Source organism: Neoarius graeffei, chromosome 5 (genome assembly GCF_027579695.1).
Source record: "Neoarius graeffei isolate fNeoGra1 chromosome 5, fNeoGra1.pri, whole genome shotgun sequence".
Taxonomy (NCBI): domain Eukaryota; kingdom Metazoa; phylum Chordata; class Actinopteri; order Siluriformes; family Ariidae; genus Neoarius; species Neoarius graeffei.
In genome coordinates, this window is record NC_083573.1 from 39,929,589 (window position 1) to 39,942,193 (window position 12,605).

Sequence of the window (12,605 nt, forward strand, 5' to 3'; positions counted from 1 at the left end):
CGCTTTTATTGTTTACATGAGTGTTCTGACACCTCATTCTGTCGGATGTGGTGCACGAAGCGCCAAAGATATCCCATTCAGTGGTGTTAGTTAACAAATCACACCCTGCAGCAGAGATTTCTGTTCTGGCTCTGACTGTAGCGGCTGGTCGCAGCCAATGACGCATTTGGTCGCGTTTTGCTAACGTAAACGTTGACAGAGGTACACGATGACGTATGCGATCGTTGAAGGGCTATCCCAATACGTAAGGGTTGAATTTCAAGCCCTATCCCTTGTAGCTCAGTTTCAAGGGGAAGGGCCAAGGGGGAGGGGTAGGGGTAGAAATTAGAATTGGGATTGGGCCTTACTCCTTCAGTCAGTACTAATACCACAGGCCAGTCATTTACAGCAATCAATATTGTGTGCACTTTACTATGCATGTTGCTTTGAAATGAGCTAATAACGACTGACATATAAGGCAGAATGGCTTGCCATTACGTTCAACAAAAAAGTATAAACTCTCCCACTCTGTTAAAAATGTCCTATGTTCGTCTTCATATTTTCGTTTTGCTGTGCATTTTTTCATTGCCATTTTAAGAGGCTACTTGACACAAGATACACCTTGCCCAAAAACTTAGCGATTATCTCACGCACATGCGCATTTGACACGACCTGAAAATACCGTAATATACCCAAGCAAAGTGAAGATGCATTTGACGAAAATACCGTACTGAACTCAAGCAAAGCGCACACGCACATAAAAAAAAAATAAAAATACACAAACTTCGATATGAACGTAAGAGCCGCATGCGGCTCGCGAGCCGCGGGTTGGCCACCCAAGCACTAAACTAACAGCCGGAGAGAGGAAGATGGCAGTCCGAGAGTTCCCTGTCCCGCTCACTCAAACGCGCGGTCTGACGCATGCGCAATTTGGAGCACAGGACTCACGGCTTTGGGGTATTTTTCCATGTAATGGTTGTTACTGTTAACAAATAGGTAGCATATGTATAATTTACCCATTACTTTATAATTCCTTGGCTGACTGCAATAATCAAGTAAATTTTATCTGGTTTGCATAGATTATTTTTACCACTCTCCAAAATCACTTCTTACAGTGCAGTGTTTAGCACTTTGTGGAAGCCTGTTTTCTTTTTGCCCTTTTTAAAATGAAAAATGACAAGAGAGTCAAGTTTTGTTTACCTTTCATTCTAAAGGAAGTATTTTGTTAATGTAGAAATCTGGAAATGGCATTTCTTTTATGTAATAAATAAGCTACTTGATAAAAATCTGTTCTCTTCAGCCCAATGCAAAGGTGCTCAATTTTCATGCAGGCCTGTTATGTTTGGTGACCTTTGGTGGCATTTACTGTTACAACTTTTAATCATTCTGCAAATAAAACAAAGATTCAGTGATGTATTGTGTGATTAGGGTTTTTTATTCATTTAAGAGTTGTTAGATTAATGTGTGGCTACATAACTGACTGGACTGGTAGTACGCCCTTGTTGTTAGATACTTTCAGCATTGTTAACTGGTGAACTTTTTTTGGGGGGGGCCCCATGGCCACTGCTTGTGCATAAGGCCCAGAATTTGGTGCAACGCCTCTGTCCGCGACGTACAACACACGACAAGAAATGTTTAAACGACCATGTAAAGCTGTTAACATTCTGTTGGCTAATACAGAGCCCAACGCTGGGGCGCGAAAAAAAAAAAAACGGTCCCCCCCCCCCAAAAAAAGGTCCCCCCCCCCAAAAAAAAAGGTCCCCCCAAAAAACCCCCCGAAAAAAAAAAACAAGACAGGCGGGAAGGGGGGCGCCAGCAGGGGGTTTTGCCCGGGGAGTAAATCACTCTAGGATCGCCACTGATCACACCGAACAACCATCCACACATGTGGGAAATTTAGAGTAACCAGATGAACTAATGTCTTTTGGACTGTGGGAGGAAACCCATGCAGACATGAGGCAAATATGCAAACTCCACAAAGAAAGACCCTTGTCAAGCAAGGGCCCCTGACCTTAACCCTATTGAACACCTTTGGGATGAACTGGAACACTGACTTCATGCCTGGCCTCCTTGCACAAAATCAGTGCCCAACATCCCTAATGCTCTTGTGGCTGAATGGGCAGAATTCCTACAGTCACACTCCAAAATCTAGTGAAAATCCTTCCCAGAAGTTTGGTGGTTCACTGCACAAAATACCCCAGAATCTAGAGATGGTTTTGCCCAGATATTTCAAACTATTACCCATATATCAAGAAATCCATGGTGAGTACTCTCCAATCATGGCATTGTCAGAAATAATCTTCAGATATGCTCCAGATATAATCCAGATTCTTGAAAGAATTTAAAAAGATAACTCTTGGGGTTTTAGCACAGTGGTTATTATAAGAGTAAAAGGGGAAAAACAAAAAACATATCGGTCAACCGGTACTTTAGACCTCAAAGCACTCAGTGTTTTTTTTCTCTCTCTTTGGATTCTAGTTGGCTGAGAAATCTTATGGGTACACAAGGGCCATAAAAACTTTAATGGCCCTTCTGATGCCCCATACACACATAACCTTGGTTCAGTTATTGTAGCAATGTTGTAATAATGTATGCCTTGGTAGTATACCCAAGCCAAGAGAAATAAACCCAGTAAAACATGTCTATTAGAGAACAGACATCCAGATGAACTTGGCTCCTTGTCAGAGCATGTTCAGAGTTAAGGGCAATTTCAGCTTAAAGGATCACTGAAGAGGGCGGCACGGTGGTGTAGTAGTTAGCACTGTCGCCTCACAGCAAGAAGGTCTGGGTTTGAGCCCCGTGGCCGACGAGAGCCTTTCTGTGTGGAGTTTGCATGTTCTCCCCGTGTCCGCGTGGGTTTCCTCTGGGTGCTCCGGTTTCCCCCACAGTCCAAAGACATGCAGGTTAGGTTAACTGGTGACTCTAAATTGACCGTAGGTGTGAGTGTGAATGGTTGTTTGTCTCTGTGTCAGCCCTGTGATAACCTGACAACTTGTCCAGGGTGTACCCTGCCTCTCGCCCATAGTCAGCTGCAGGGGCACCGCCAGAAATTTTGGGCCCCATGAAAGATTAGAATTTTGGGCCCCCAACTTTGCCCACCCTCGTCACAATTGCACTATTGTCATTATTTGACTTTTAATAGCCCATGGACCTTGAGTTTGTGACTTTGTTATTACATTTTATGTATTAACTTACCAGGGACTAGATGAAAACTGGTCAGTGACTAATTCTGGTGCATTTACAATCACAAATGAAAATTCAAGATTTTGCCACATGCCTTCTTGTGCTAGGACAATTGGTAGTGAAATGTCACAGAGTGACATTTCAATTTGATCAATTACGTACGTATTTCTTCATATGTTGTAACCTCTATCCCTCTTTTATGTGTGCTGCGCTTTCTCCAGCTCCTCAATTTGAAACCAATGGTTTAGAACGTGTGAACATTCCACACACGTAACCATGTCAAACACTTGACTGGTGTCCGTTATTAGCAACACTTTAATCTAGCAAACTGTATATGGCGCTCGCTCATTAAAAACTTCAATCCTAAAGCATTTATGGGTTGTATTGCTGCTTACCTCCTTCTCCAAAGGGGGGTTCAGTGGTTTGGTAGGGCGGAGGTCCCCCGGAGGCTGAATCTGTGCATATTTAGGGCACCCCATTAGTTATGAAACTGGTTATTAGCACTAGTTATTAGCACCAGCATAATGTAATATTTCATCTTGTTTATCACACAAGTCAGTTCAGTTATTAAAATGGAAAAAATGTCACTGTACAAACTGTAAAAGTGTTCTCTTGATAGGCTAATCCAACCACGTTCATACTGTTCATTTACCATTCGCTAATATTTTGAACACACATGAGCGATAGCTACCTTTCTTTGGGAAAAACTGAGTGACCAGTTGCCTGTCTCTCCGGTCCCTCTCAGCTTTCAGCTGCCTTTCTTTACGTTTTTGACAGCCACTCTTCATATTTAGCGATCATAGACTGTATGCACTCCACTGCTGGCTGGCTGGCTGCTGCACCGCGACACAGCAGCAAGTAGCGTTGCACTGATCAGCACACAGATTTAACGCATCGCGCTTCGACCAGAACTGGACCGTACCTGTACCATTTCGCAAAAGGGGGAGGGTTAAATGACGATATGTTGAAGAACTCAAGAAATAGACAACCTTGTTCAATTAGGTCATTTTACCAGATGGAATATTGCATTGTTGTTATTTCAAAAGTCTTATTAAAATCATTAAAAGCATATTATCAGCCCCTTAAAGGGCCCCATGGCAGTGCTGGGCCCCTAGAATTGTTCTAACCTTTCTCCCCCTGGCGGCACCCATGGTCAGCTGGGATAGGCTCCAGCTTGCCTGCAACCCTGTAGAACAGGATAAGCAGCTACAGATGGTGGATGGATAGATGGATGGATCACTGAAGAGCCTGCACTGAAAGAAGCTGGTTTCAGGTTACCAGTAAGATGGAATGATGAAACCTTTAGGAGAAACATCTCTCATCTCATCTCATTATCTGTAGCCGCTTTATCCTGTTCTACAGGGTCGCAGGCAAGCTGGAGCCTATCCCAGCTGACTACGGGTGAAAGGCGGGGTACACCCTGGACAAGTCGCCAGGTCATCACAGGGCTGACACATAGACACAGACAACCATTCACACTCACATTCACACCTACGGTCAATTTAGAGTCACCAGTTAACCTAACCTGCATGTCTTTGGACTGTGGGGGAAACCGGAGCACCCGGAGGAAACCCATGCAGACACGGGGAGAACATGCAAGCTCTGCACAGAAAGGCCCCCACCGGCCACGGGGCCCGAACCCGGACCTTCTTGTTGTGAGGCGACAGCACTAACCACTACACCACCATGCCGCCCCTAGGAGAAACATTTTTTTTACTAAATTAAAAACGACTGCCTACTTGTTCCGTTCATGCCTTCCTGCAGATGAGGAAAAATGGTTTTATGAAAGATGTGCATTATCAAATATATTCTCTGGGTTGCCCCTCTCCCAACAACACACAATACACTTACTTCTCATTCCTTTGGTGAACCCCAGAGATGAAACCTGATATGTAATAAGTTCATGCAAAAGATATCCAATAGCAATAACAATCACACAGAGTTAGCACCACTCCAAAAAGCTGGATCAGATCTTTGTGTGTGTGTGTGTGTGTGTGTGTGTGTGTGTGTGTGTGTGTGTGTGTGTGTGTGTGTGTGTGTGTTATAATTAAAAAAGCACAATGTTGCATATGTCGCACAAAAAAATGATTTAAGGTCAGAAACATGCCTCTGATTTTGATAAACTTCACCCCATCTATACAACGTGTGCACAACTGTCCAATCATCATCCATAATTACATATGAGATGAAAATATTCATGTGAACAATTTCCATATTAACTTGTCACTTTATGCTCATCTCAACTGAATCCATCCCAACATTGAAAACAAATCATAAATTGTGCTTTCAGTTTCACACTTTTTATCATTAAACTTGTCAATTACAACATGCTGCCTGTTGCTCGAAGAACTTAGAGTTTAGACGGCTGTCGAAATCAGTTACATTTCCTGAGCATAGCATACTAAGTTGTGGGGCAGTGTACAGTATGAATTTCTTCTTCTCTGAATATTTACAATTACTGTTGTCAAACACTGCAATTTAATAAACATCATCCCTCACAGACAAGTTATCTACAGCCTATCTACTAGTTCCCATGCACCAATGAATTATTTAAATGTTGACCGACATTCTTTTTTTTATGTTTTTGCCCACCTGTACACACAGGATCATCACCACTCCATTGTTGGTCACCTTGACACCAGCGGATAGTAGCATCCAGGTCATTGGCCATGGTGTAACCAGGGTGACAGCGCACCTCCAGAAGAGCAGAGAAAGAAGGAGATGGTGAGAGGAGATCCACATCGAAGTGTTCACCACTGGGAAGAGGCCATGGACATGTCCGACCTGTTGAAATTGTTTTAGATTTACAGTACATTACTCTCACAATATACTACACTTTATTAAGGAATTTATAAGCCATTCATAGAACTTATATAACTTAATTGTGAATCCTACAAAGACATGTACAGATGTTTATGTCAGCACTTATATTATATGGACACGAGTGTTTTTACTGGGAAATATGGCACTCGTATTTTTCATACGAGCTACACCCGGGATATGGAGGACCAAAAACATGACATATTTCTCTATATGTTACTCGTGAGGAAATCTATGAATTGCTTTGATAAATTTGAGTATTTTTTGCTTGTGAATGTGTTGATATAATAAAAAGAAAATCACATGCTGGCTTGAAGATATGAAGTTTATCTTCTCATATTGAAAAACTCAATGGAATATATCTGTAGACCACTCAACAAAACCAGCCAATATTATTATTATACATACACTACATATCCATTCCTTTCAGATGTTCAACGCATTTTTCTCTTTCAAAATTCTCTCAAAATCTTCCATACTTAATGAAGCAAACCTGGCGGCCATGTTTGTTTACAAATTGTCACAGTCGCTCACGAGCATGGAAGTTTTACGTCTCTGACATGTGACGTTATGTTGTCTTGACAACCATGCAGTATCATAAACCATATTAAACGCTCATTCTCCATTGGGTAGAGTGACGTAATACATGTAGGATAAGTGATATGATAACAATATCGCATGCTGTCAAACCAAATGAATGGAACCCGTTAGAAGGGAACAGAACACGTTTTTATTCCATCGAAAAAGTGTCCTGTATGTATAATAGTTCCCGATGTTTCACTCCAATGACATCACTCCCAGTATTTTCCCACTGACTGGCCGTGCGTTTTCAAAGTGACGAACCAGTTCAAAATTAAAATTCTTTTGATTAACTTCAGTATTTTTTTGTGGATGTGTCCATATAATATAAAGAACATTACACGGTGGTGCAAAGATATGAAGTTTATCTTCTCATGTTGAAAATATTTTTGCTCCTTCATATTGCTTACTCTTGATAAATATGTTTACCATTCAAAGATTAACTTCATATCTTTGCGCAACTGTGTAATATCCTCTGTATATTTCTGTTAATGAAAATTTTCATGTGACTTGGATAATGTATGTGTTATAAATGTTTTATGAGCAATCACCAGTTAATGAAAAGTTACAGTTCATTGTGACCTCTTGCGTAACACTTGTCATAGGCTTACAACCATAAGCATTGTGTAGGTGTTATTGATGTGTTGTAAGAATCTGACCTGGAGCCACGCAGCTGAGTCCACATGCCCCATCACATAAACACTGGCGCTTGCTGCCACAATTGTTGTCTAGCTGGCACTTTTTAGGGCATTTTCGTCTCCTCTCATTACCCAGAATCCTACCTGGGCACTGTTCAGTCACCTCTGCTACAGCATGGAAGAAATAATATACAGAACACAAATATAGAGTGTTTGTCACTAAAAAGGTATGTTATATATCATTGTCTATAATGTGACATACATCACTATACAAAAAGCCTTCGACAAAATGAGCAGATTTAAAGGTTTATGTTAGGATTTAAAGGTTTCATATTATGAAAAACACACTTTTTGAGTGCTTATGCACATGCATTTGGGTATCTGGAGCCTACCAATCCACAAACTCTGAAAGGAGACAGCCAGTCAGTTTCTTTTGGGCTGCATATTTCAGAAAACATGTGCTTCAACCAGGCATTCAGATTTAGCTCCCCTTTCTATGTCACAAGTGGCGCTTATCAGGATTATGCCACCTCCTCATCTGAGTATCTCCTCTCATGGCTTGAGAACTGCCTTTGTGAATGAATATTCATGAGGAAAGTGCAACCTGATTAGCTGGTGGAATAGGGGGTGGGGTGAGGAGTGGCTCGTTATCATTTAAAGGAACAAGTGCTCATATCAGCTGTTTTGAACAGGGTGAGAAGGGAGCTGTGCTACGTTATCCTTGTTTTATTTTGGCCAAAGCATGTCACAGACATTTCATTCAGACTTCTGGGGCTTGTGTCAACTTGTGGAAAAGGGTACATCACCTTTAAAAATATACAGTTGTGCTCAGAAGTTTACATACAGTGACACGAATGTCATCTTGGATATGAATGTCTTGGCAATATCGGGCTTTCAATTATTTCTCTGAACTGTTCGTTTTCTGTGGTGAAATGATTGTACAGCATATTTCTTTAATAGAAACAACCCATGAATTTGGTGCAGAAGTTTTCATTTATTTTGGGTTTTCTGAAATCAACACAGGGTCAAAATTATACCCACAGGGTCAAATATTTACATACACTCATTTAGATTATTAATTCAGAGGTGCTGAAACTTCCAAAATGTCTCTTATCTTGCCATGGCCAAGGCCTCTTAACTTCCTGTTAATGATTATGATTGACTACAGCTGGTAGCTTCTCTGTGCCTTCATAAAAAGGGTTTGTTTACAGCACTCATTGGAATGACCAACACACAATAAAATGGGAAAGTCTAAGGAGCTCAGTGCAGATCTGAGAAAGAGGATCACAGATGTACACAACTCAGGAATGTCTCTTAGAGCCATTTCTAAACAACTGCAGATCCCAAGATCAGTTCAAACAATTGTATAGAAGTTACTAGGAGGTGTAGTCACTTTGCCAAGCCACTTTGTTTCAAGAAAACCCAAACTGTCACCCTCAGCTGAAAGGAAATTGGTTCAGATGGTCAGGAACAACCCAGGAACCACTATTGCACAGCCCTGCCATGAACTGGAAGCTGATGGATCACTGTCTACAGTTGAGTGAGTTTTATATCACCATGGACTAAGAGGCTGCTATCCAAGAAATAACCCCCTGCTCCAAAATTGACACCTTCAAGCTTAACTAAAGTTTGCAACTGATCACATGGACAAAGAAAAAGCCTTCTGGAGGATAGCTGTATGGTCACATGAGACAAAGATTGAGTTGTTTGGCCGCAGTGACCACCATGTGCAGAGGGACACTGTACCAGCTGGTGGTGGTGGTAGCAGCATCATACTCTGGGGCTGTTTTACTGTCAGTGGAACTGGTTCACAAAGGGGATGGAATAATGAAGAAGGAGGACTACCTCAGAATTCTTCAGCATAAACCTCAAACCACTGAAAACTTGAGCATGATTGGGAGTCACAACAGGGCAATGAACCCAAACACACATCAGAGCTGGTTGTGGAGGATAAAGCAGGCTAACATTAAGCTTAAAACAAGCCTTGACTTCAACCCTATTGAAAATATATGGACCGTGCTTATAAGTTGAGTCCATGCCAAGAAAAAAAAACACAAATTTAATTGAACTCTACCAATTCTACCATGAAGAGTCAAATCAGATACTTATTTAATGGTACTGCATCTACACCTGAACTACAGGTAAAAGCTGCTCTCTCTCTCTCTCTCTCTCTCTCTCTCTCTCTCTCTCTCTCTCGCTCTCTCTCTCTCACACACACACAGTGAATCAGATGTTGAACCATCATCTTGTCCTTATTTTCTTATAACTCAAACATAATTAATGAGCCTGACTAACAATGTCTAAAGGGAGTACTACAATGTTGCCGTTAGGTGGGTTGGGAATAGTGGGGAAGGACGGGATGGTAAGAGGGTCTGTTGGCCAATTTTGTTACCTAAGTCTCATAGGCTTTATTCAATGTATTATATCTGCATTTCAGTGTATTATTAGGCACACGTAATTTACTAAAACTTAAATAATCAACTAATTCCATATACCTGCACCTCCACCTACATTATGGAATTATTAATATCCCATTTGGCAGCTCAAGGCAAAGAGAGAAGGAGAACATATAGCAGAAGAGGTTTTCAAGGAAATTCCAGCAGTGCTATTGATGAAGGGCCTCTTCTTAAATTCCTGTATTACTAATGTACCACACACACACACACACACACACACACACACACATAGAATGTGAAGTTTTTTTGTCGAATAAAGAAGAAATAATAATAATAGATTACCGGTAGGTATGACAGTACAGTGCAGTGACTCAGAATTGTAGCCAATGCCCATCCCACACATGTGTAGTTAGTCTCATCTCATCTCATTATCTCTAGCCGCTTTATCCTGTTCTACAGGGTCGCAGGCAAGCTGGAGCCTATCCCAGCTGACTATGGGCGAGAGGCGGGGTACACCCTGGACAAGTCGCCAGGTCATCACAGGGCTGTGTAGTTAGTATTTATTAATTTATTTACAAAAGAATAATATATGTATAAAATAATAAATCTACTACATTTTAAAACACTCAAGACATGCTAAGTCATGTTAACTCTGTCTCTGTCTCTCTCCTTCTCTCTCACATGCATACAGTGTCTACTCACCTGATTGCAGGGACAGGCTGCTGAGCGCCCACACACAGAGCAGAAGGAGCATTTGAGATTTCTTCATCGTTCCCTGCTGTTCACAGGAGATCTTATGACGGAGTAAAGGAGAAGAGTGCACTATAAAAATGGGGTGGAGGGGTGGTAGGAGGGGGTATTGTGATGGGGTGATCGCAAGGGTGGAGTGGGACAGAGGGTACATGCAGAAATACACATATCTGGTTTGTGGCATAAACACTTGCTAAAAATACCTTGTAAAAGGACCTTTCGCTCAATTCTCTTAATACCTACTGAGCACAGTCACCCATATGTTGACACAATCACACACACACACACACACACACACACACAAAGATGCACAGACACTCACTATTACACAGACATGCACCTCATATTCTGTCTATCTCTTTTTTCTTGCTCTCTTCCACTGAGCACACATTTTCAAAGTGTGATAATTGTCTCACACTCTCACAATAAAAACAATTAATATGTAACGTCCAACTCGTGACCTTGAGATATCTCTGAACTTCTGGAGAGCTCTTGAATGCACTTGCAATGATCTTCTTTGGATAAAAGTTTCTGCCAGATAGATAGATAGATAGATAGATAGATAGATAGATAGATAGATAGATAGATAGATAGATAGATAGATAGATAGATAGATAGATAGATAGATAGATAGATAGATAGATAGATAGATAGATAGATAGATAGATAGATAGATAGATAGATAGATAGATAGATAGATCATATGTATGTGCACTATGTGTAAATAATGTATAAATGTGTGTCCTTGCATTTTCAGCTCCCTGGTGTGTTAGTTAAAATATAAAATGTCATCACACTTGTTTGCTCTCTTTTCCTCCCAGTCTCTTCCTAACTCACAAGTTTGCAGAAATTTGCACTTGTCTCATGGACTATCTTCTGTTAAATCCGAGTCTTTGGATGACAGTACCTTCTTTATAAATAATAATCAATTTAATTAAAGAACCAAAACTATAAGGATATGGCCAGTTTTGTTTTCTGTCTATATCCTATCTGCTTTTTCTTCTAGTTCCTGATGAAATATCTAAAGGCATCACATCCTGCCTGTATCTGGATGCCTGATGGGGAAATGGGTGATAGATTATCATACTAAAGAGAAGCACAGTGTCCTCTCTGGAATTACTGGCACTTGATAAAAATGCTTTAAAAAGGTCATGCAAATGATGTCGCTGTTGTTTATCAGCTCAAGCCAAGAGGCATTTACCTTACCCAAAAGAAAAAGATGGATATTTTTCCAGAAATAAAAACTTTCGCAGTGTAAGACACAGGAAGAAAGCAGTGAGACAGAGCACATCACAAGATAGAGCTTACTTGGCTTTGGTTTGCTGCATCTGCTTCTTATACTCCCCTGGAGCTTTGTGGAGCGTAAATAATCAGCATGGTCCAGCCATGCAGAGTTAGTCGGTCCCCCTCTGGCCATGTGCTCACCATTGGCCCAAAACGCCAATGGTGCCGAACCACCACAGTGAAGCATGACACAGTGGAGGATGCTGTCCTTTCAGCATCACCAGAGTGGCATGATGAGGAGCGTTTGCCTGTTTAGAGGCTCATGCCGCCAGTACATCACCACAGTACAGCTCCAAGCCTGCAGCAATGGGAGATCAGGTGCAGAGCATGAACTTCCACCATGCTGGACCCCTGCTAGGTGTTTGACCTGGAATGGAAGTCTTATAAAGAGAGTAACCATCTAGTTCCCTGGCTGTTGGTGTCTTTGACACAGGACATCCACTGTAGCAGAATGTGGTCCATAACCAGCATGAAGGGGTGTCCCATCAGATCGTTATGTAAATCCTCTAATGCTCACTTGATGGCCAAGGCTTCTCGTTTGACAACAGTGTAGCACTGTTCAGCAGGGGTCAATTTATGGCTGGCAAATATGATGGGGTGTTCTTCACCATCAAAGTCTTGAGAGAGAACTGCCCCTAAGCCTGTCTCTGAGGCATCCATGTGTACCAGGAAAGGGAAGCTGAAGTCAGGGTTCCTCAGTACTGGGGACCTGGTGAGTGTGGCCTTGAGTTTCTGGAAGGCCCGTTTCACCTCCCTTGTCCATCGCACCTTCTCTGGCTTGCCTTTCCTGGTGAGGTCTGAAAGAGTGGAGGCTAGAGAAGAGAAATTAGGCATAAAGCATCTGTAGTACCCCGCCAACCCCAAGAAGCTTGTTGGTACCTGGTGCTTGTTGGTGGGATGGGGATAGTTCTTGACAGCTTCAACCTTGGATTCCTACAGCTTCAGAATGCCTCAGCCAATGTAGTAGACAAGGTAC

General features: G+C 41.7%; 1 protein-coding gene across 3 annotated transcripts in view; it reads right to left on the reverse strand.

Annotated features, from left to right (window-relative positions):
• ntd5 (ntl-dependent gene 5) overlaps positions 1 to 10,376 on the reverse strand; it is a 31,916-nt gene extending 21,540 nt beyond the window's left edge. For 2 of the 3 annotated variants that reach the window (XR_009654650.1, XM_060920515.1), the window contains exons 1-3: positions 10,298 to 10,373; positions 7,221 to 7,367; positions 5,755 to 5,946 (exon numbers count right to left, since the gene is read on the reverse strand). Coding sequence is in view for 2 of the 3 variants with exons in the window: in XM_060920515.1 (XP_060776498.1) it covers positions 5,755 to 5,946; positions 7,221 to 7,367; positions 10,298 to 10,364 (406 nt within the window). In the remaining variant the exon portion in view is untranslated. Of the gene's footprint in view, positions 1 to 5,754; positions 5,947 to 7,220; positions 7,368 to 10,297 lie in introns of all 3 variants that reach the window. The other variant, XM_060920516.1, reaches the window with a different exon arrangement.
• Positions 10,377 to 12,605: the final 2,229 nt, after the last annotated feature.